Source organism: Balaenoptera borealis, assembly GCF_965194805.1.
Source record: "Balaenoptera borealis genome assembly, chromosome: 2".
Taxonomy (NCBI): Eukaryota; Metazoa; Chordata; class Mammalia; order Artiodactyla; family Balaenopteridae; genus Balaenoptera; species Balaenoptera borealis.
In genome coordinates, this window is record NC_138867.1 from 31,839,383 (window position 1) to 31,863,070 (window position 23,688).

General features: G+C 38.3%; 2 protein-coding genes across 4 annotated transcripts in view; one reads left to right on the plus strand and one right to left on the minus strand.

Annotated features, from left to right (window-relative positions):
* The window catches only part of SKP2 (S-phase kinase associated protein 2), a 124,514-nt gene extending 120,737 nt beyond the window's left edge, over positions 1-3,777 (plus strand). Inside the window, exon 12 of the transcript XR_014241858.1 lies at positions 3,502-3,777. The gene's annotated coding sequence lies outside the window, so the exon portion shown is untranslated. The remainder of the gene's footprint in view (positions 1-3,501) is intronic.
* RANBP3L (RAN binding protein 3 like) overlaps positions 1-18,417 on the minus strand; it is a 47,881-nt gene extending 29,464 nt beyond the window's left edge. For 2 of the 3 annotated variants that reach the window (XM_082382390.1, XM_082382389.1), the window contains exon 1: positions 17,818-18,413. In XM_082382390.1, coding sequence (XP_082238516.1) covers positions 17,818-17,908 — 91 coding nt within the window. In that variant the 5' untranslated portion in view covers positions 17,909-18,413. Of the gene's footprint in view, positions 1-17,817 lie in introns of all 3 variants that reach the window. The other variant, XM_082382388.1, reaches the window with a different exon arrangement.
* Positions 18,418-23,688: the final 5,271 nt, after the last annotated feature.

Below are 23,688 nucleotides of genomic sequence, written 5' to 3' on the forward strand. Positions count from 1 at the left end.
GGGAATGGAAAGCATTCATGTGTATGGTGGTAGTGGGTTGAAGGGGTCGGAAAAATCTGTGAAAGGGACCTAAATTCTTCCATAGTTGCAAACCAGTAGCACCTAAACATAAATATAAAGAAGTAGCCCTAAATGCCTGGTATTTGGTTATATGGAGGTTAATACAAAAGAAACAGCTGTGGGTTGGATGCTGTTACCTCTGGGGACCAAGAAAAAAGAAAGCAGAGGAAGGGGCCAGGAGGAGATTGCTACTTTTTTCCAGAAAAGTCTTGTAGGACCATTTGATCCCTTAAACCACATGAATATATGTAACTTTGAAAAAATAAAAACCAAATTTGAAAATAATTTCTTTTCTACCATAGTGTCAGACACTCATGATCAAAGGACAATTCTCATGCTCCTGGCCAACGACAGACTTCTTATTGAATTATACTGCTTAACAAGTACCCAGTATCTTATTTCCTTGGCCTACCTGTTCTTTGCATAGAGATATATGGAAATAGATGTGTGAGCAAGATGGATTCACTGAATTCAGAGTGCAATAACACGCTTCTGAATAACTAAAGATCTGCTCTTTATAATGCCGTCTAATCTACTGAAAGGCATTTTATGTTCTTGTCCTTCACCTTCATTCAAAATACTCCTTCACATCTCCAGACAAGAATTCAGCTAGAACATTATGCATAATGTAAAAGCTTTGTTCTTCAGGATTCTAAGGTAGTATAGTGGTCAGTGCTAACAGTAAATATACACTTCTTTTCTCCCTATTCTAATATGTACCATAATTTTCCCCCCAAATTTTGGGTGAGTTGTAAGGTCTTGTTCCTACCTTTTTGTTTTCAATATATTTTTTTGGCACTCAGTCTCTGACACACCTGTTTGTAGGAAAGTAACTGGAGGATTTTCAGTCATCTCAGAGGAGGAGGTTTAAGAGTATCTACTGAGCCAAAAGCAGATCCGGAAGAGGAGGAAGAGACTGAGAATGGAGTCCCAGTGGGCATGGGGGCAGGAAGCTCTATGGGTCGCAAGTTTCTGCTACATGGCTTCTCCCACCGAGAGTCTGGCAGACTGCTTCATCCTGCTCGGTAGTTTAAGGTGATTAAGGTGAAAACTGAGTTCTCCGCCCTGGATAGAACCAGGCTACTGCAACCAGGGCCACAAAGGTTGTGGAAACACTCTTGGCAGGAAAGATGGTAGCAACAACCCCCCTGCAGAGGAGCGGACACTGCCAAATGGGTCGCCTCTAATTGCTACCAGGACTGGAATTATCCACTTGGACTGCAGCCCTGGCATGCCCTACATTTTCCTCTCCCTTTCTTCCTGGATTTTTCCATGTGTCTCTGCCACATCCTCTTTTCTCATTTCTCCTCACGCTCCAAAACTGTCCTCTTCACCTCTTTCACTCGTGTCTGGCTCTCCGACTGGTCAAAGCATGGATTTTGGAGCTCTGAAGTCAGATAGTCCTAGAGCTGTGCTTTTAAAAAAATTACTGCAAGGCTTAGCTTTCTCATCTCTCTCGATATATATTTTAAAAGGTTTGTTATGAGGATTGAAGGAATGTGTGCATGTAAGAGCACCTGGTACAGCTTCTTCAAACCTTTTTGGAACAAGGTAGAATATCTATCTCTCTATCGATCCATCCTCCATATATACACAGATAGATACATCCATATATATACATTTACACATACATGCCTAAACACATGGCAGTATGTCAGAGCACAGGTTGCACAGAAGACGCTCAATAAAAGTTAGCTTCCCTTCCCTCCTCCCCTCCAGTCCTATGTCATTGCCATCACCTAGCTACCCTGTTAGCTCTGGGGAAAATTCTTAATTGTTCTCAAAGGTCTTTCTTTTTCCTTTCACTCATTACCTTATTCTTACCCCTGGTTTTCTTCTCACTTTTCCTTGTTTTACTCCTATCTTTCTTTTCCTTTTTTAATATCAGGAAGTTTCTGAATTCAGGCCCATGGCCCATTGATAGTTTTAGAGATCGTTGCCCCTCAAAGTGTGGTCCAGACAGACTAGCAGCATTGACCAGGGACTTGTTAGAAATGCAGACTCTCAGGCCTCACCCCAGACCTACTGCATCAGAATCTGCATTTTACAAGATCCCCAGGTGGTCTGTATACGTATTTGAGGACCGGTCCTCTAAAGCACCTCCAGGTGTCTGCCCACTGAGACCAAATCTAGGAAGATGGCAGTGGAGACCCTTGGAGTTAATGACTAAACCACCAGACGTTCTGAGTAACCTGACAGTTAACGAGAAAATAATTACAACCCAAACCACACACTATGAGTATTGTGATTCAATGTAAGGTGAAGTCAAGGGCTACTCTGAAGACCTAAAAAGAAATGCCTGTAGTTAGGATATTGAAATGTCGATACTGATATTGAAATCAGTTATTCAGATATTCTACTTAAAACAGTGATTTCCTCTCTGATGCAAGGAGTCTTCTGTTTTAATAATATGTCTGAAATCTGAGTAATGGAAATTTTTTTAGAAAATATCTTTGCTTGGGATTATTAAATGTCAGTTAAAATGTTTATTTCTGCAAAGCAAAAATTTAGCCTGAAAGCATAAACTACATCAAAAGCATTTGTCATAGTTCAAAGATTTTTCAACAGGAATTTAAAACATCTAAAGTCTCAACTATAAAAAATGACATCTTCTGTAGAAAAAAAGATAAATCATGCCAGGAGACCCAGGAAGAGGAGATGTAGAGGGTCTGAATCACAATCTTGATTTTTAAAAAAAAGGCCTCAAATCTATGTTAAAATATTTTAAGATAGTTTTAAGAAATGACAAATTGTTGCCCCAGAAGAAAAGTGAATCTGTGCCAATTCATGAAGGAACTATAGGCATAAGACATTCTGTATTCACTTCTAGCCATCTATGGAGGAACTCTGTAAAAATGCAAAAGGAATGAATTAAACAACAAATTACCCACCAAAATATTAAAAAATATGTCTTTACAGAAGGAGGTGGTAGGGCCACAGAGTCATTATTAACTATGAGGGGACACTCTTGATTCTACTTTATCAGATGCTTTGTACTGACTGACTTGAAGGTAAAATAACCAGGGCCCCAGAGAGAAACAGGCAGTTTACATAGGAAATTGCCAGGCTGAACTCACAAAGCACCAGCTCAACTTGAGACACAAGATAAATGGACCCTGCTGGAACAATTCCAGCCTTGTCGTCCCTGCTGAAGTTATAACCAATTGTGTACTATGAATACAAGCGTGTTGTAATATATACATTATAGGAAGTAAAAGGAGAAAACACTTTTCAACCCAATTCTGAATTTTTTGAACTGCTGTAAATTTTTGTTGGAAATGGAATTATAAACTGCCTGCTCTAAGAAATCTAGAATTTCTTAGTTTTATTCAATGTGAGCACACACTTGAGAAAAAAAAAGAATCAATATTAGAATAAAACGAAGGAAGCTATCCCTTTTCTCATAAATACCATGCTGATAAAGAAATTACTCATTTTCAGAATGGGACATTCTGAATAGGACATTGGAGAAGAAGATGAGAAAAGTATCTCGCAACCCACTGAATACAGCCATTACCACTGAGAACTTCGTCTAATCCATCCGATTTTCTGAACTCCTCTGCTTCTTATGCTGCTAGTCTTCAAGAGATCCATTCATTGTAAGTTCCAAAGACTTTAGACTCTTTTCTCAACTGGTTTGTATATTGGTCTCAATCTAGACACAGATCAATTTCGAAAAACCAAGACATAAAAATAATTAAAGTATCTGATGTGAGCCAGAACTAGAGGTTGTGTCACACACAGACCTTGCTACCCTTCTGGAGGTCGGACCAAGCCCCTGAAAACTCTGTGTTTAATGCGTTTTCACCCCAACCTCAACACCAAACCATGCTGCTTAGTTTATAATCCAGTCATATGTGGTAGTGGGCTATGGCCAGTGACTTGATTTCGTTTGCATTTTAGAATCTGGAGATTTGTGGCAATTCAACTGAAGAAAAATTCTGCTCATTTCTTAAAGCCATGTACTTCACTAATGTCATTATAAATAGGGAACTTCACAGATTTTAAAAAACAGAAAACTTTCATTAAGTCATTTGATACAGAACATCTGGCAAAATCACTCTGCAGATCAAAATACAATGATGAAGGAAGAAACTGGCTTTATATTTTTGAGAGTGTTCTGTAATGTATCCCAAAAGACATGGTCGTCATGTGCAGTGTGCTGTATATTTGGGGATGATCAGTGAGTTGAACGGTTTCATGAAGACCTTCTTGTTTTCCTAGAGACCTTTTTCAACAGCCAACACAGCATACTCCATTAAATTTTACTATTGTTTCAGTGTCAAAACATGACTCTTTGAATTATTTCTTTTTCTTTCTTCTTAAAACAGTACCATATGACATGCATACGCATGTCATGACTAGTCTTTAACCTTTTGCCTTTTGAAATGTTTAAGTTTATATGACCTAAGAGTTAGACCTTGCTGATCTCCCATGATGCTTCTTTTATGCACATGTGTAATGTGAAAATGTATATTTGTATCATACTTCACCTATTATAAAACTTGTTTAAATATATTAATCTTTGGTGACTAAGTAAATGACTACGAGGAGCCAGAATGCATGGTTTTATAAACCTAAACTTTGGCAAAAACTAGACTGGATTCAAATTCCATCTCTTCAATTCACTAACTTTGTGAGCTAGGGCAGATCACTTGATCTCTCTGAGGCCACGTTTACTCATCTGTAAAATGGGAATAGTAAGACATACTTCACAAAGTTGTAAGGATTTAGCGAGGTAATGTAGATAAAATGCTAAGCACAGTACCTGGCATATGAGAAATGCTCGGTAAACCGCAGCTCTTACTACATGATACGATCCTCAAGAGGTAAGTTATTAAACCCTTGGATCATGAGACAACTAAGCCTCCAGAATTACAAGATGTGTGCAAGGTCATGCAGCTAGTACTTAGAGATCTGGGACTAAAACACATGAGAGCTAACTCCGAATCTCATGTTTTTTCCTCTAAGAAAGGCTCCCTCTTGGCTTAGTTAAATGCCTATTTTACAGCTTCTTTTCTTATGAAGCTGTGATGTACCTGGGTTGTGATAGCCCTTCTGCTTTTGTGGTCTGTACGAGCCTAGTTGAAATGTCATCCCAGACTGTGTGAGTATTCCTGCACTTTTGTTTTGCCATCTATAAACATGCAAGATGCTTCACTTATTCTTACCATTTTCTGTTTGTATTTTGACTTTAAAAAGGTTTGTTTGAGAATGTTGGCAGGCAAATGGCATGGTGAGCCTAGCAGTTTAAAACCTCTATGTCAATATTTATTTTCAGCCACTGGCAAAAATGACTCAGAAGAATGTATTACTTTTGACAGAGCATACCCATTTCTCCAAAATTTGAAGGTGTTATTTTATCTATAAGTATTATAGATATATATAGTTTATGGACTATAAACTATTGTATGCCTTTGTGATAAGATTACCTGTAATCTTTAATCACTTGAATATGTTTGTCAGCAGCAAATGTGGGCCCTCTGGATTGATAATGTCAGAAAGAGCTGTTTGCTCTTTCTCTACACCATTCCTTCGTTTATGCCCATGGGGTAGTAAAGATGCAGAACGTGTCTTGTGATGTGCCTGGTCCACTCGGTACCATTTGGAAATACATATTTCATTTGACAGCATTTATAAATCACATACTTTCCCCTCAGAATAACTTGCAGTGTGAAAATGCTTCCATATGTGGGTCTCTCCATTTTGCTGAGGGAGGAGGGGATGGAAATATGGTCTAGGTTTCATGGCATGTTGAAGATAAGTATTGTACAGGTTTCAAATGGTATCTGTTAATTTTAAGTAATTCCCTAGCTTTTTCTGCACTGCTAAAATTAGAGGTGATTTTGACACAAAATATCATATTAGTAATAATTAAATCACTCTTCACAAAGACTATTAGATATAGCTGAAATGCTGCTTCATATATTGAATCCAGATAAATTTAAGCTCTTCCTCTTCAGTAAAGAAGTACACTATTTTTAAATTCCCTCATGGATTCCAAGGCCAGATAGAGAAGCTTGATTGCAACTTCTTGCAATTCCCAAACTCTTTTCCTTAAACTCACTCCTCTTTGCCCTGAGCCTTTGAGCAAGCAGGAGAAAAGGCTCCTTGTTTTCCCGTTTCACAGGAATAAATGGATGTTATTCCACTGAGAACAAGACCTCGGAGGCCTAGGCAGGAAGAAAGGAGCAGGGCTGCCACCCAAGGCCCTCACGAGCCCGGAAGGCCTGGACCCCATTCTCCTCTTGGGAACTCGCAGAAGCCCCCGGAGGTCAACATTCATCCTCACCTTACGTGTGTGAGAACTGAAATGCCCTGCTCGCCCTCGGGGCACAGAAATGGATCAGGGGTACTGTGCCACCTGCCACAGATGGTCCTGCACACACGTCTCACTGCTCTGCGTTAGCACTAGTTTGAGAGAAGTAAAGGCCAGGTAGCAATTTGTAAACCTTACCAGAAACATTTGTTCACCATGCTAAAGAAGATTACAGGATAAAAACTTAATCAGTTTTCAAATGTATATGACTTGAAAGTCTCAAAAAGAACCCAAAAAAACCTGAGAACAATCCTTTGTATTTATTCATCTTCTTTCCTTCAAGCTTTTATGATCATTGAGCTATTATGACAAGTCAAGATGAAAGGATCAGAGGAGATATTGTAATTATGTGATATCTTTTTTTAAAGCATTTTTTATTGTGTGAAAATATACATAACATAAATTTTACCATTTTAAATACAGTTCAGTGGTATTAGGTATTTTCACAATACATAACTATCAACACCATCCATCTCGAGAAATTTTTCATCATTCCAAACTGATATTCTCTACCTATTAAACATGAACTCCCCATTCCACTCTCCCGCCAGCCCTTGGTAACCACTGTTCGACTTTCCGATTCCTTGAATCTGACTAGGTACCTAATGTAAGTGGGATCAGACAATATTTGTCTTTTTGGGTCTGACTTATTTCACTTAGCATAATGTCTTCAAGGTCCATCTGTGTTATAGCATATGTTAGAATTTTATTCCTTGTAAAGGCTGAGTAATATTCCATTGTATGTGTATACCACATTTTGGATCTTTTTTTAAAATCAGCTTTCCCTCATTTGTCTCCTCGTCCTTTCTTTGCTTCCATTTGGCTCCATATTTCTCTCTAACACCCATCTTCCTTGTCTCCCTACACGTTTCCCTCCCTCTACTCTTCCCATTTCTCCTTCCTCCCTCCCTGACATACTCATCATTTTCTCTACATGCTTAATATGTATTAATATTACATACCAAGTAAATACTCTTCTTATGGGTATTTTTTTAAAGAGGTAAAACTCAAGTTTATCTCATCTTAATTTTTTAACCATGTTATATACTTTTAATAATGATGGTCCTCATATCATAAAATTCTTAGATAGATGTAGATGGACATGTAGTCCCAGCTCTCTGCACTAACTACTAACTTTGAGTAGATGACTTAGCTCCTCTGGTTTCAGTTTTCTAATATGTAAATTCAGTTGTACTACGTGATCTTTGAAGCCCCAACATTCAATGATTTATGAATATCAATCACTCGGAGGAAATTTTGGGGAAGAAAAATATTGATTTATTTGGTAAGCGTTAATTGCATGCTATGAGCAAGATAATGAACAATAATATCTTGAGTTTAAGCCTTAAAATGTGAGAAACGTTCACAAAGATAGAAAGAAGTTTGGCACATCTATTATGGTGGGGTTTTTAAAGAATATTTATTTATTTATTATTTTATTTATTTATTTTTGGCTGCACCAGGTCTTAATTGCAGTATGCGGGATCTTTAGTTGCAGCATGGGGACTTCTTAGTTCTGGCATGCAGACTCTTAGTTGTGGCATGCGTGCGGGATCTAGTTCCCCGACCAGGAATCAAACCCAGGCCCCCTGCGTTGGGAGCGGGGAGTCTTACCCACTGGACCACTAGGGAAGTCCCTATGGTGGGGTTCTTTTTGAAGATTTGTTTTCTCTATCTTTTTGGTTTTTTCTTATCTTTAAATTTGTAGCTAGTTGTTTTCTACAAACCCCTCTAAACCTACTTTGCTTCATCCCACTATCAAAACAATCACTTCTACTAATTAATTTTAGCTTACTCAATTTTCAAAAAGAAAAATGGCAAATAACACCAAAGCTTGAGAATGAAGCTCCTTATAACAAAGTTGGTCTTGTTGAACAAACAGAACCTCATAATCTGTAGCACCGGTATATGTCTTACCCATGCTCAGCTTATAAAAACACACATGCACACAAATCTTGATCTGCAATTTCATTTCTCTGCAGACAACTAAAGTTTAACACAGCCAACCTTAGACCAAAATAGTCCATTTCCAACATTCAGAAACTTTCTCCTTACTTTACACTCTGTCTCTAGATGGCAGCATCCCTCTTTGTTACAAATTACCTCCTTTAATCAGGACGAGAAAGGATTTGGTGCCAGTTACTTAAGCCAGTCATTATATAGATCTGAAGTATGGTTTTTTCACTTAGGTGCATCACTACTCTAGAAGCGTGATCAAGTTACTGAGTTGTAGTTTCTAGAGGTCTGGTAGTTTCTCTGGATCTGCTAAGGGAAAAGAATTTATGTCCTGTTAGCATTACATTCTTTTAGGACCTGAACCCATTCTGTGGCGATATAGGCCACTTAAAAAATTTCTTCCTTCTCTCTCCTGTGAGATCAGGTCCCATCTCCTCAGTTCCAGTTTAAACCCTGTCCTCCTTCTGGCTCAGCTCACACATGCATGTTTTATGCTCTTTTGATGTTATTTTAGTTAGTTTCAAAATATATCTTCAGACCATCATCACTTGTTAGCAGTCTAGATCTTATACCTATGACTTCTGCCTTGCTTGTTTATTGCCATCCACAGTGGGTGAGCTATCTGACATTTGGGTAGAAGGAATGCAGCTTCCTACTGAATACAGGTATTGATTGCATATTAAATCCTGACTTTTGGATATTGTACTAGATTTGCCAACAGACTTCATTAAAAAGCAACTCAGGTGTGAAACTTACCTTGCCGAAATGTTGTTTAAGATTTCAAGTCAAGTTAATGATTTAATATAGTGGTTGAGCCAGCACTTTTTAAACAGAATCCTCAATTTAAATAAAAAGTGAATTATAACAATGACTATTATTTAGCCCTTTTTAATTTGGAGTTTTGGACACTGCTTGTTTATTTTGTCAAAAGCACAAAGGATTTCTCCAAGGCCATATCAGTCCAGTTCCAAAAACAGTGCATTGCTGTCTTTCACACTTCATGCAGTGTGAGAGATACGGACTGTGCTGTTGGTTAAAAGAAAACTGCTAGCCCAGCAAGCAGGTCACTTTTTCTGGGCTGATGTGTTTGCATTGATACAGCTGCATTTTCTCACCTCTTTCTCTTAGGGACAAATACCCCCTTCTGAGTCAGTTGGATGTGGTTAGTAGTTTATATAGAAATTAACCGGTGACTTCAAAAGCAACACATTTTGAACAACTGAACCACAAATTGAGTTCAAGGGCCAGCCATCACTCAGGCCCTTCGTAATTGCTTAGCTGAGCATCTATTTTTGTGCCCGATAAGAGGCAGTGAGCGTGGATTAAAGCAGAGGCTCTGGAGTCAGGGTTCTTGGGTTAGGATCTTGCCTCTACACCCCTGCTGTGAAGTCTTGGCCATTACCAATCTCATGAGGCTTTTGCAAAGAAACGAGCTAACACATGAAAAGCACTTAAAACAGTGTCTGGCCTGTGACAAACACTCTGTAAATGTGATTTGTTTATAAGTGACATGTTAGCACTGTGGTGTAGTCCAGGGTATAAACTCAGTTTACTGCTCTCAAAGAACTTGTACAACACAGTTAAGGAGACAACATTAACATGAATGAAATAATTATGGACAAATCATAGAATCTTAGTTTTGAAAGGGGTCCTATAGGTCCCCTAGTGGAACTCACCATCTAAGGTGTCTAGAGTGTCCTCAGTAGATGGCCTTCCATAACACGGCATATCAATAAGTGTTAAAAGGTATCCTGTTGCCTGAGCTTCCCACCACGTGTGGCAGCATTCTGGTGTATGCGTTAACATGTGTGCCAAGATCTCGGTCCTTCATCCCGCAGGGTCAGCCTCCTGTTTTTACCCCCAAGCTGTTATACACATTTGAGATTCATCTCTGTGATACATGTTTCAGTAATTCATTTCTTGCTACTACTGTGTAGTTATCCAGTGTATGAATATACCACAATTTGCTTATCCATTTACCTTGTTTATATACACTTGGGTTGTTCACATGTTGAAGCTCACAGGAGTAAAATCTGCTATGAACATTCTTGCTCAAGCTTTTTGTGGACGCATTATTTTCATTTCTCTTGGGGGAAATGCCTAAGAATATAATTGCTAGATCATAGGGTAGGTGTAGATTTAACTATATAAGAAACCGCCAAACTGTTTTCCAAAGTTGTTATACCACTTCACGGCAATGATTAGGAGTCTTGTTTCTCCACATTCTCCCCAACACATAGTATCAACAGTGTTTTTAATTTTAGCCATTCTAGTGAATGTGAAACAATATCTCACAGTGATTTTAACTGCATTTTCCTGATGAATCATTACGTTGAGCATCTTTTGATGTGCTTACTGGCCATTTGTATATTCTTTTTGAAGTGCCTGCAAGATCATTTTTCCGTTTTTTAGTCAAATTGTTTACATTGAGTTCTGTATATAGTCTGATTACAAGTCCTTTTTCAGGTACATTTTTTGCAAATATTTTCTCCCAGTCTTCTCTTTTCTTTTCCTAATGTTATGCTTTAAAGAGCAGATACGTTTAGTGTTGGTAGTCTGATTTGTCTAATTTTTATGGTTATCACTTTTTCTGTCTGCCTAAAACCTTGCCTATTCCAACGTTGTGAAGATAGTTTTCTGTTTTCTTTCAGAAGCTTTATAGATTTGCTTTTGCATTTTAGTATATTTCATCTCAAGTTAATTTTTGTATGAGGTAGGTATTAAGGTTCATTTTTAGTAATATGTTTATCTATTTGTTCCAGGATTATTACAGAAAAGACTATCTTTTTCTCTTTCGAATTATCTTGGTATCTTTGTCCAAAATCAATTGACCACATATGAATATTTCAATTTCTTGGCTCCCTCTTCTGTTGCAATGGTTGATTTTCTATCCTTACACCATTATTATACCATCTTGATTATTATACCTTAAAATCCAAAGTATAAGTTGTCAACTCTATATTTCTTTTTCAAGGTTGATTAACTATTCTAGATCCTTTGCATTTCCTTATAAATTTTATATCAGCTTGTCCAAAAATAAAAGTCTGCTAGAATTTTGATTGGGATGGCCTTGGCTCTCTAGATCAATTGAGGAGGATTGATACCTTAATAATATTGAGACTTCCATTTCATGTATTTAGTTCCATTTTCTTTAGCTTCTCTCTGCAATGTCTGTCTTAAGTGTACAGGTTTGGCACATATTTTGTTATTTATTATTATTAGTTCTAGTGTTTTGGGAAGTGGACGTAGATTCCTAAGGATTTTTCTACATAGACTATCACTTGTCTGTGAATAACAACAGTTTTATCTCTTTCTTTCCAATACGTAAGCCTTTTGATTTCTTTTTCTTAACTTAGTACACTGGCTAGGACCTCCAGTATGATGCTGAGTAGAAGGAATTACAGCGGACATCTTTGTTATCTTCCGATCTTAGCAGGAAAGTGTTCACCCTCTCACTTGATACTAAAAGTACGATGTTAGATGCTGGTTTTTGTAAAGTTCTTTATCAGGTTGAGTAAGTTCCTTTCCATCCCAAATCCTTTTAAAATTTTTCATGACTGAATGTTGAATTTTGTTGATTTTTTTTCTGCATCTTTCTGGCACAGTGTTGTTTATAATATTCCCTTGTTATCCTAATATTTGAAGGATCTATAATGGCACTCTATATCATTCCTGATAATGGATTATGTGTTTTGTCTCTCCCTCTTTTTTTTTTGGCTGCACTGCGCAGCATGCGGGATCTTAGTTTCTCGACCAGAGATCAAACCCATGCCCCCTGCAGTGGAGCAGTGGAAGCGTGGCATCTTAACCACTGGACCGCCAGGGTAATCCCTGTTTTGTCTCTTTTTTATTGATAAATCTAGTTAGGATTTTATTAATGTTTTCAAAGAAATAGCTTTTGGGAATCAGGGATGAGTAGAATATTTCCTCCTAGCTTTGGTTTTAGAAGTAGGAAAATGAAAGAGTTTTTTTGTTTATTTTTACTTTCATTTTTGTTTTTTTAAGTCTAACTTCAGAAATGTAATTAAGGATGGCTTTGGACAGCCATAGCTGTAAAAAAAATTGTGGTAAAATACACATACCATAAAATGTACCATCTTAACCATTTTTAAGTGTACAGCACAGTAGTTTTAACTTTGTTCACATTGTTGTTCAATCTCCAGAACTCTTTCACCTTGTAAAACTGAAACTATATACCATTAAACAATGACTACCCACTCACCCTTCCTCCTGCCCCTGCCCAAGCCTCTGGCAATTCCCATTCTACTTTCTGTCTCTATGAATTTAACAGTTCTACATATCTCATATTAGTGGAATCATGCAGCATTTGTCTTTTGTGACTGGCTTATTTCACTTAACATAGTATCCTCAAGAATCACCCATGTTGTAGCCTGTATCAGAATTTCCTTCCTTTTTAAAGCTGAATAATAATCCAGTTATGTATTTTGTTTATCCATTCATTTGTTGATGAGCACATAGGTTGCCTACCATTTTTGGCTATTGTGTGTGCAAGTATCTGTTTGAGTCCCTGCTTTCACTTCTTTGGGAGTATATACCCAGAAGTAGAATATCTGGTTCATAGAATAATTCTATTTTAAAATTTTAAATAGTAAGGAACTACCATACTATTTTCCACAGCAGATGCATGATTTTACTTTCCCACCAACAAAACACAAGGGTTCTCATTTCTCCACTCTCTTATCAACACTTGTTATTTTCTGTTTTCTTTTTTTAATAGTAACCATCCTAACAAGTGTAAGGTGGGAAAGTGAAGTTTAAATAATTACATTTATTTTCCAAATCCTCACATATGTGCCATCCATTAGGAAGGCTTATTATGGAAAGGATTCCCATCCTGGGTGTGAGGTTGGACGTGATAAATGAATAGAATATGAGTTCTCCCCTTTCTAATAATTTTTAAATGATCTATATTTGTTTCTACCAATCTGTGACTTTAAATGCTTTGCAGATAGAACAAAACTATCTCTCTGAAGCTCCCTTTTGGTGAAAGAAAAACAGAAGTGTGTGTAGGTCTTCTGGAGATTGAGTTTAATAATGGTCAACAATTTAATCAATCATGCCCACATAATGAAATCCCATATAAAAACTCCAGACACCAAGCTCAATGGAGCTTCCTGGTCGGTGAACTCATTGATGTACTGGGAGAGTGGTGTACCCAGACTCCATGGGGACAGAAGCTCCTGTGCTCAGGACTTGCCTAGACCTTGCCCTATGTATCCCTTCATCTGGCTGTTCGTTTGTATCCTTTATAATAAAATGGCAATTGTGAGTATAGAGCTTTCTTGAGTTCTATGAATTGTTCTAGCAAATTTTAAAACCTGAGAGGGTTGTGAGAAGCCTTGAATTTGTAGTTGTCCAGGCAGAAATGTAGGTATCTTGGAGACACCTGAAAGTTGTAACTGGCATTTTAAGGGGGGCAGTCTTGTGAGACTGAGCCCTTAACTTTTGGGGTCTTTGCTAACTCTAAGTAGTGTTAGAATTGAATTGAATTGTAGGACACCCAGTTGGTGTCAAAAAATTGGTGTCAGAACACACAAAGAAAATCAGGAGGAATCCCAATGCATCTTGGGTCTGCAGAGGTTTTCTAATATGGACCAATGAAGAAAATTAATCATGGTAACACTAAGAATCGTGGATTTTATGAGACAGCTATATATAACAGAAAGTGCCTTGAATGTAGATTTTGATAACTATGTAACCTTGGAAAAATCACTTGACCTTGAAGATTCCTAGTGTCCACATCTTTAAAAATGAGGCTAAGGATGCTTACCTGTAATAGGTAATTTTATGTGTCAACTTGGCTGCACCACAGTGCCAGATATTTGGTCACACATTATTCTGGATGTTTCTGTGAGAGTGTTTTGAATGAGATTTACATTAAATTGGTGAACTTTGAGTAAAGTAGATTGCCCTCCATAATGTTGGTGGGCCTCATCCAGTCAGTTGAAAGCCTGGCTAGAACAAAAGATTGACCTCTCCCAAGGAGGACGGAATTCTGCCGGCAGACAACCTTTGGACTTCAACTGCAACATCGGTAGGATCTTCACGTGGGTCTCCAACCTGCTGGCCCACACAACAGACTTTGGACTTGCTAGCTTCCATAATCATGTGATCAGTCCCTTAAAATAACCTCTCTCCCTCTCTCTATATCTTTATCTATATGTATCTATATATTTCAATATACACACACACGTATATACATATAGAGTATGTATATATGTACATGCTTTGAGGTTAACAAATAGTTTCACATACATTATCTTATTTAATTCTCATAACAACCAGGTGAAGTAGTGTATTAGTCAAGTTTCTGCAGAGAAAGAGAACAATAGGATGTATACATACATGTGTACACACACAGGCATACATACCTACATGTATGTAGACACGTTACATACATGTATACACACATGTATATATGTATACACATCTGTATAAGTAAGTAAGATAATGTCTGTGAAACTACTTTGTGAACTTCAAAGCACTGTAAAATGTAAGGATCATTAAGTCTGCCTAGTACATGTAATGTGTACTGAACTTTGTGCTGAGGCTTTATAGACATATAAATTAATGTCTACAAATGTGGTCTCAGATCAATGTTATAGACAAATGGATTTGAAATGTCACAGAAGAAGCAACAGTAGAAAGATTAGCCTTCTGGACTTCTGGACTAGTGTAGCACCTGTTGCCATAGAGTGTAAAGTCTCTGTGGACAGGAAAGCATGCGGCTTAGCTGGCTTGGCTCAGCGTACACACCCAGCAAATGGCACAGTGTTTTCATACTCATTGTCCAGCTAATTGCTGAAGAAGAAGTGACTGTTATCTATGTGGTCACCCGAAAAGCACATTTTGTGAGTGACTAGGTGGAAAGAGTTAAATACCTCAGACTTCACATAAAGCACTTCAGCATCTAGCATGGAGGACTGGAAAGTACGCATGTGATGAACCTGGTTATGCCTCAGAAGAGTTAAATGTCAATTAATCCTGACCTGTATGCTGGAATCTTAGTCTGGCTGGTGGTAGGCCAAAGCCACAAACTCAGAGTACCTCAGTGAATAAATCCACAGCCAGCCCTCACTCTCTGAAACAAATGGCTTTGCTTCCTTGGACCTTTGCTGAACTTTGCATAATAACAAGGTACAAATATAGCTCGGTGGAAAAGTCAGAACCATTGCATTGAATGAATACTTTTAAACCCTAGGACAGTAACTGGAATGCAAACACTGCCCAGTGTCACTTGTCAACTCAGGTCTCTAGATGCCATCTCTTGTAGCAGTCAGTGGCCAGTCTGGATTGCATTAGCATGCTTCACAGCTTTATGGATTGTGGTTTATGTGGGCAGATATTTTGAGACTCAGTTGTGGAAGAGTGTGGTTGCTTTCAAAACATTCTAGGCCAAAGCTTTGGTCTGCAAGAGGAGACCAGACTTCTAATCTTGTTGATATTTTGGGAAGTATGTCATCACAATGATATTTCCAGGCTGCTCTGGATATGGCCAGTAAGGCAGAGACCATCAACACAGCCTGCCTTAAATTAAAGCAACAGTGGGATACTATTTTCCACTTATAAAATTGGAAAAAAAAATTTAAAAATAATACCCAGTATTACTGAGACTCTCTATCTCTCCACTGCTGATTAGAGGACCATCTGCCTCCCCCACCCTGAAAAATCTTTAAAAACATGCATATCCTTTGACTCCACAATTCCATCTCTAAGAATGTATTCCAAGAAAATAATCTTATCTCGGTAATGATTTATCCATTAGTGTACGTTAAACACAGTGTTGCTTGTAATAGTGAAAAATTAGAAATCAATGAAATGTCCAGCCGCAGTAAATTGCCTAAAAGAATTTTGCTACATCCATATGAAGGAATAGTATACAACTGTTAAAAATAAGGTTGTAGAAGAACATATAATGACAAGGGAATTTGTTCATAATCTATTGTTGAGTTAAAAAGCAGTTTGCAAACTCTATGTACAAAATAAGTCTATATTTGCTTTAAAAGATCAAGCAAAAGAATAAGTTGTACATGTGCATATAAGAAAAGGCTAGAAGGCTAGCAACTATCTTTGGGTGGTGATTTTTACAGGTGATTTTTACCATCTCCTTTATGCTCCCCCTAGCAAGGTTACCATAATAAATATTACATCAACCATTGTGGGAGAGGGAAGGTAGCTTTAAACATTTCAAACAAAATGAACAGCAAACAAAAAAAACCTATGATGAATTAGATTGTCTATTAATAGAGAAGCAAGTACATTTGACAGTGCTGTGATTAAACCCTGGCACATTCTAGGACTTTACGTTCTAAGGCAGTTAGTTCAAAATAATTTATATGAGCCCTGATGGTACAAAAGGGTCTTAGTAGTTTTTGCTGTTTTCACTTAATAGGAAGTATTTTATATCCACACTCTGCTAAGCCTTGTACAGCATGAAGTCCAGGAACTGAAGCAGGGAGGTGGCCTGACACATTCACACAAATGTTAGCACACAGATGCCACCTTGGAAATGGGAGGTTTCAGCCCTTCAGCCAACACTTTTCATGCCACTGAAATCTAAAACTGTGTCTATGGAAAAATAAACAAAGCGCTTGTAGCCTAGATCCATGCATAGACAGATCCATCTGTCTATTGAGGGTGTTGAGGAGAAGTTAGAAATGTCTGGGGTAAATCCTTAACCTCTTGGGGGTGACGTCATCCCCGACACCCAGCCTTTTCTACAAGTGTCCTTGGTGTCCCTGACAGAATGGATTGAAGGGATCATCCTGTCTATTCATGTCAACCATCTGCCGCTAATTGATGCAGCTGGCTGAGTAGTGGATTTGAAATTTTAAGACTGATGGTGAAAATGGCTGCAAGGTAGATAGTTCAGTCTGAATGAGTGCCCATCATGTGAAATGCGACACTTTTCCCTGTCTGTCTCCATCTGTTCCAGAACCATAAAAGAGAAAGAGCCAAGAATATATTTATTTCTCCCACAAATGAATGAGCCAGAGATCCAGACAAATTTAGGCTTAAACTTTAAGTCCAAGATGATACCATTAGTGGTAGGACAAGGGAGAACGTTGTAGACTAACTTAAAGCCACTCTCAGCAAATTTCCCCTGTAGCAGATTCAGCCTTGCCTAGATGGGTGTTTTGAATTACACGAAATCCAGAGTACTCTGGAAAAATGACAGTGGCTAGAAGTGTAAACACATAAGTTTCAGAATGACAACTCCAAGGAATATGCATTCTCAGTAGTCTTCTATAGTCCTTATACTAAAGGACTATTGGTCCTAAACCAATAGTGAATGCAAGTTGACTCACCCTTGTACATCACTATTATGTCTATTCTCAGAGTTTTAAAATGGAAGATTGCAAAGCATTTCACAGCAGAGATTCCCCAGCCCACCATCCTTCCGGGAATGCAAATGGACAGGAGATCACAGAACACACAACCCATTAGCCTGACTGACTCACCTTCATGTAGCTGGTCCTCTGGAATCTTCAGTCTACAGGTGTGCAAACTGTTGAACAGGTGGCTGCCGCCCTTTCTTTGTATGGTAGACATGGTACTGGCAGTACGGCTGTGGCTCCAGTATCAGTAGGGTATTCCTTCCCTTGGCCAGTCACCTAGAATGGTCTTCACACGATACCCGGAACCACAGAGGTACAGGCAGATCCTGTCCTTGCATGGAAAAACATTTACTTCTCTAATAAACTTCCAAGTGTTTCCTAGTCATGATTCTTGAAATAAGTATTTACCAACTTGTAGTTTCTCCTACATATAAAGATGCCAATTCATTTGGATAAAAACACAACTTAATTCTTCTTTCATTTCAAAGCACATTGAAGCTTCCCCCCTTATAGTGTAAAATCCAGTAAAGTAACTATTTCTAACAGATTGCAGTTTTGCAATGATCGACTCCTTCTGCTGACATGAAGTCTAATGTCCCGAGTATTTAGAGACGACTGCTAGAGTAATACATACACAAAGGAAAAAAAAAAAAATGCTGCTGAGTTAAATCAAGTGATTTCTAAGCCTGGTCTGAATTACCCTCCGTAACAGCTGAAAGTGAACAGTTCTTAAAGGAGGCTGGAAGGGGGAGGAGCCGAGTGGGCTAGGCTGATTAGCATATAGAGGCAGGCAAGAAATGGCGTTGGAATTGCTTTGAATAATAGTGACCAAAGCAGGGATTCTAAAAAGATGCCCCAACCTTGCAGTCATCACATATCTGCCTTCTGCTACTTTGTTTGTAATTAAAACGAAAGCTCACAGCAGGGGTTTATACCGCATGGATATTGACATGTATACCCGACATCTAAAGGAACTGCTAATGAGCTCATGGAAATCTACTGCTGGAACTTTCAGTTTCTGTAAACACCTTTGAGTCTTCAGAAGGGGGCGGTTTTAGAGGAGACTGCTGTCAAGGCAATTATTTGGAGTCCTGGAAGAAAAATAAAAACACAAAACATTATCTTTCCAGAGAGCTGTATCTGTTTCCCCTTAGATTATCTATTACTACTTCTAGGTCATAAGACAAAGCTCTTTCCAGTGTTTTCTTGTGCTGACATAGCATACTTCATTGAAATACTGAAAATCATTTATATTTCATTGAAATAATAACGTATTTCATTACTGATTAAAGACAAACCCCAAACACCTTTCATTGAACTTAGGAACCTGCTACCTCTGAAGTTGTAATGAATGCTGGTAGATCCTACCCTTCAAGATTCACAGCTTCTGGGCTTCCCTGGTGGCGCAGTGGTTGAGAATCTGCCTGCCAATGCAGGGGACACGGGTTCGAGCCCTGGTCTGGGAAAATCCCACATGCCGCGGAGCGACTAGGCCCGTGAGCCACAACTACTGAGCCTGCGCGTCTGGAGCCTGTGCTCCGCAACAGGAGAGGCCGCGACAGTGAGAGGCCCGCGCACCGCGATGAAGAGTGGCCCCCGCTCGCCGCAACTAGAGAAAGCCCTCGCACAGAAACGAAGACCCAACACAACCATAAATAAATAAATTAATTAAAAAAAAAAAAAAGATTCACAGCTCTTGTAGATTCAGAAATGAGGTGGTGGGCAAGGACAAGGAGAAAGGCAGAGCTGTTTAGCCTCAAAATCTGTTATCACAGCTTCCTGTGCACATTTGGAAACTGGTGCTAAGCTTGACACCCTAACTAGAAATTTACCTCCTAGCCAGATCCTGGTGGGCATCCTCATTTCACTTTGAGGCAATTAACAGTTCCCCAAGCATACTCCGAGCTATGAAAACTCTTATGGAATGTAACTGCTGTTTCATAATTCTTAAGATTTTTATCAAACTGCTTTTACTATTTTAATAAATAGTTTACCTATTGCAGTTTTTTAGGTCCCTCAGAGTGTAACAGGTTATAGAAGTGTTTGGCTACATTGAAACAGATTCCTGTTACTAGAGAACCATAGTTTCTGCTTTAAATGGCTGGCATTTATCTCCTGCTTCACAATGGTCATGGTAGGAGGCTGAGGTATTTTCTTGCTGAATTACATAAAGCTATCAATATTCTGTCTAAAGCAATTATACTCCAATAAAGGTGTTAAAAATTAAAAAATTAAAAAGATTTTAAATATAAAAGAAAAAAGAAGATGCCTATGTTGGCATTAAGTAAGAGTGAAAGAGGGCACCAACACTATGTGTTCCCCACATTTGTTGGTATCACAGAATCTAACAACATTAAAAAGTATTCATATAGCTTATTGGGTTTGTTTTCATTGAAACGCTTATTATAATATCCAAAATGTCTTCTGATTCATTAGTGAAATAAAATAATTGTGCTCTATATTAAAAAAATATATATTCTATCTAGTTGTGGACCTCACTAAACGTATTATCATATAGGTAAATCAAATACCCCACACAACTGTAAGCCAGGCCTTGAGAGAAATGAATGTTTTAAAAAGTGTTTTACAATGAGAAAAATATGTATATATGTATATATGAATAAGAAGAGAGCATAGCATAATAAGCCCTATGCACCCATCACTTGGATTCAGTCATTATTAGCTCATGGATAATCTCGTTTCTAATGTGTGTTTCATCGCAACCACTTTCCCCCCTCACTCCACCACTGGATTTGAAGCATCCCAGAAATCATTGCATTCATAAATATTTCAATATGTATTTCTAAAATGCAAGGACTTTGAAAAATAGAACCATAATAAAAGTGTCACCTTTTTAACAGTTAAGCATGATTCCTTAATGTGATTAAACATCCAGGTGGTATTTTGCTCAAATTGGGACCCCGAAGTCCACACATTGTATTTGGTTGCTATGTCTCTTTAAGTCTTTTTTATTCTGTAGGTTTCTCTCTGAGAGGAAATGTTGCTTGGAAATTAGCGTCTACATTTACCCTAATGCAGGGTCTAGTGTTTCAAAGAAGTCCCCTAGATGCCTCCATTTTTCTTACTCAGGAATGGATGTAAAGCTGGGAGAAAAGAGAAGGAAAGGAATGGTCAGCTGACCATAGAGCCAGCTTTCTAGCCCCAGCACTCCCACTAGTGTACTGTGTAACCTTGAACTAGGAACTTAACATCTCTGGGTTTGTGTCTTCATTTGTCAAATGAAACAAATGTTTAGTAAGCAATGCAAGAAAGTATTCAACACTCGCTCTGTGGATATGAAGGCCTGGAAAGGGAAGGGGTATCCTGTTTTGTCTTTGGCTAAAGCCTGAGAAGAAAAAATAGATTTAAAACTGAGAATCTGAGTAGAATTTGGGAGTGTATTTGAAAATCTAGGCCTTCAAGTCTCAAACTTGGCTGACTACCATAATTACCCAGGGAATGTGATAAAGTTAGAGAGTTTTGAGCCCCAATTTCAGAGTCTGGGGTATGGGATATATATAGTAAAAATCTATATATGTATAATTTTTAAGTAACTCCCACCCCCCCCCCATGCCAGCATTATTGAGATGCAGTTGAACATAACATTGTCTAAGTTTAAGGTGGTACACGTGTTGATTTGACACATATTTTATATTGCAAAATGATTATCACCACAGCATTAGCTACCATCTCCATCTTGTCACACAGTTACCATTTCTTTTTTGTGGTGGGAGCTTTTAAGGTTTACTCTGTCTTAGCCATATTCAAGTATATGATATAGCACTATTAGCTATAGTCACCATGCTGTACATTAGATCCTCAAACTTGTTAATCTTCTAACTGGAAGTTTGTACTCCTTGACCAATAATGCTCGACAACCCCTGGCAACCACCACTCTACTCTGTTTCTCAGAGTTTGGCTCTTTTTAGATGGCATCAGTATAAAGTCCTCTTATCAAAGTAAACAAGCATAACCTGCTTAAACAGATCTGGTTGGCTCCACTACTTCATTCGTTATATCTTTCCTGAGGACTGATGAAACCAAACAAGCACTCCCTAAACATAGTAGTTCCCAGTCCACGACCTAAGAGTATAGGGACAGTACCGGGGAAAGCTTACTGCCTGGTTCCTCTGTGTCCCACTGTTGTGTGTCATTGAGTGAGCCCTGGGCAGCGACCCTGTGACTGAGACAAGAGCAGGCTCTTACACTGCATGTTCCGTTACACTTCTGCTCTCGGAGGACTCTCTGTTTTGAGTCACCAGCTTCCATTGGAAATAAGCCAGTGTAGCCGAAAGCAGTATGTTACCTGAGTACTGTATGTGAAATGACATCAGATGTATCAACCATAGTAAGTATCAGCTATAATAAGCCATAGCCGTTACTTTTCAGACACACCACCAAGTTAGTAGTACACGATGGGCATGTTGTACTTTGCTTTTTGCTTGTAAATAAAAGCAAAAAGTCAGAATACAAAAGGTGAAGTCTGCTTGGGTCAAGAAACAGGTGAATAATACCTTGGCTTGCAGTTTGTTTAAAAATGAGTTAGAATCCTCTGAAAGCCAAGCTTTTTCTCTTATCAGCTCTCTCTGATGCCAAAACGATGCCACCAGTTTCCTTGGTCTAGGTTCTTCCTTCCCTCCCATATCCTTTCTGCTTAACCTGTGTCTTTGTACTCCCACAAGAGTAGAGTAGAATGGCATGTTACAGGTAAACAGTTGATCTTATCAGCTGGTGCTTTTGGCGTGATACTGGAAAAATTGATATTTGATGATTAGAATTCTCAGAAAGTTATGAATTCTAATCATAAGATATCAGTTTTATAATCTAAATGGTTCTCGGTTTATAGGAGAATTTTCTTTGTTCAATTGAACCATGTTTAAAAAGTATTGTACGTTACACATGCATTGTACATTAGTTCACAAGTGAGTTACTTGTTTAATAATAACTTGCCTTGTTTCAAAAGTATGTATGATACCTAGTTGACAAGTTTACCTACTCTTTGGGGGTCTTAAGACTGTTTTGAATGACAAGTATTATATAAATGCAAAGCAGTAGTATTGCATTCATCACTCTCATTCCTAGAGCATAAGGTAAAAGACCCTTAATAGAATCCAAACACAAAACTATGAGGCCCTGGGCTGAGCCCAAAGCACTGCAGGAATTATTAAATGGTTATTGCAGTTCAAGACTGGTGAACTAGTGTTAAGACTTTAGGTTTTCTGTTGATTTTAAATAACAGATCCCTTGCTCCTCTGTATCAGCCAGTGGTAGATTTTTTTTTTTGAAATCCTCTTCCTTCCACCAAAGACATTATAGATGAGAATGTTGAGTTTCAAAATCTCACAATGACTCATGTAACATGTATATCACAAAATACCATCAAGGCAGGCTTTTGAAGCTGTTCAGAGTTGTGTTACTCTAAGTTACTGTATGTTATTAGCTCAAAGAATTTCCCAAGTAGTACAGTTAGCTGGACTCCCATGATTGCTATTTGTAGAAACAAAAGAGTTACAGATGGTTGTATTAGAGATTGTTTTGCTTGAATACTTACTCCTGTCAATAGATTCAGGAGGCTACACTGGCATAGCACCAAACTGCTTATTTATCAAAGTTGCTCACCATTCTGAAATTGCTACCATTGAATGCCAACATTTGAGTTTTGGTTATCAGAAATATTGCCACACTCCATGAACATTGCCTTGGCAGTTCAAACTAATTTTGGATCTTTCACGGCAGCCTCAGATTTGGCTGCCATAGGGCTCCCTCTGGAGGTCAGCAGAGTCCAAGGTCAGTTAGTAAAATAGCCTTGGCCTCAGGATAAACCCATGTTTTTTCATCCAGCACCCACAAGAATGAGGTCTTATATTTGTGAGCTTAGGAAATGATTATCTGTATGTGAGATTGTAGGAAAGTTACCTGATTATGGGTGTGATTTGATCATTGCTATGTGCTGATATTTAATCTCTGTAGCTTTACATTTCCCTATCTTTATTG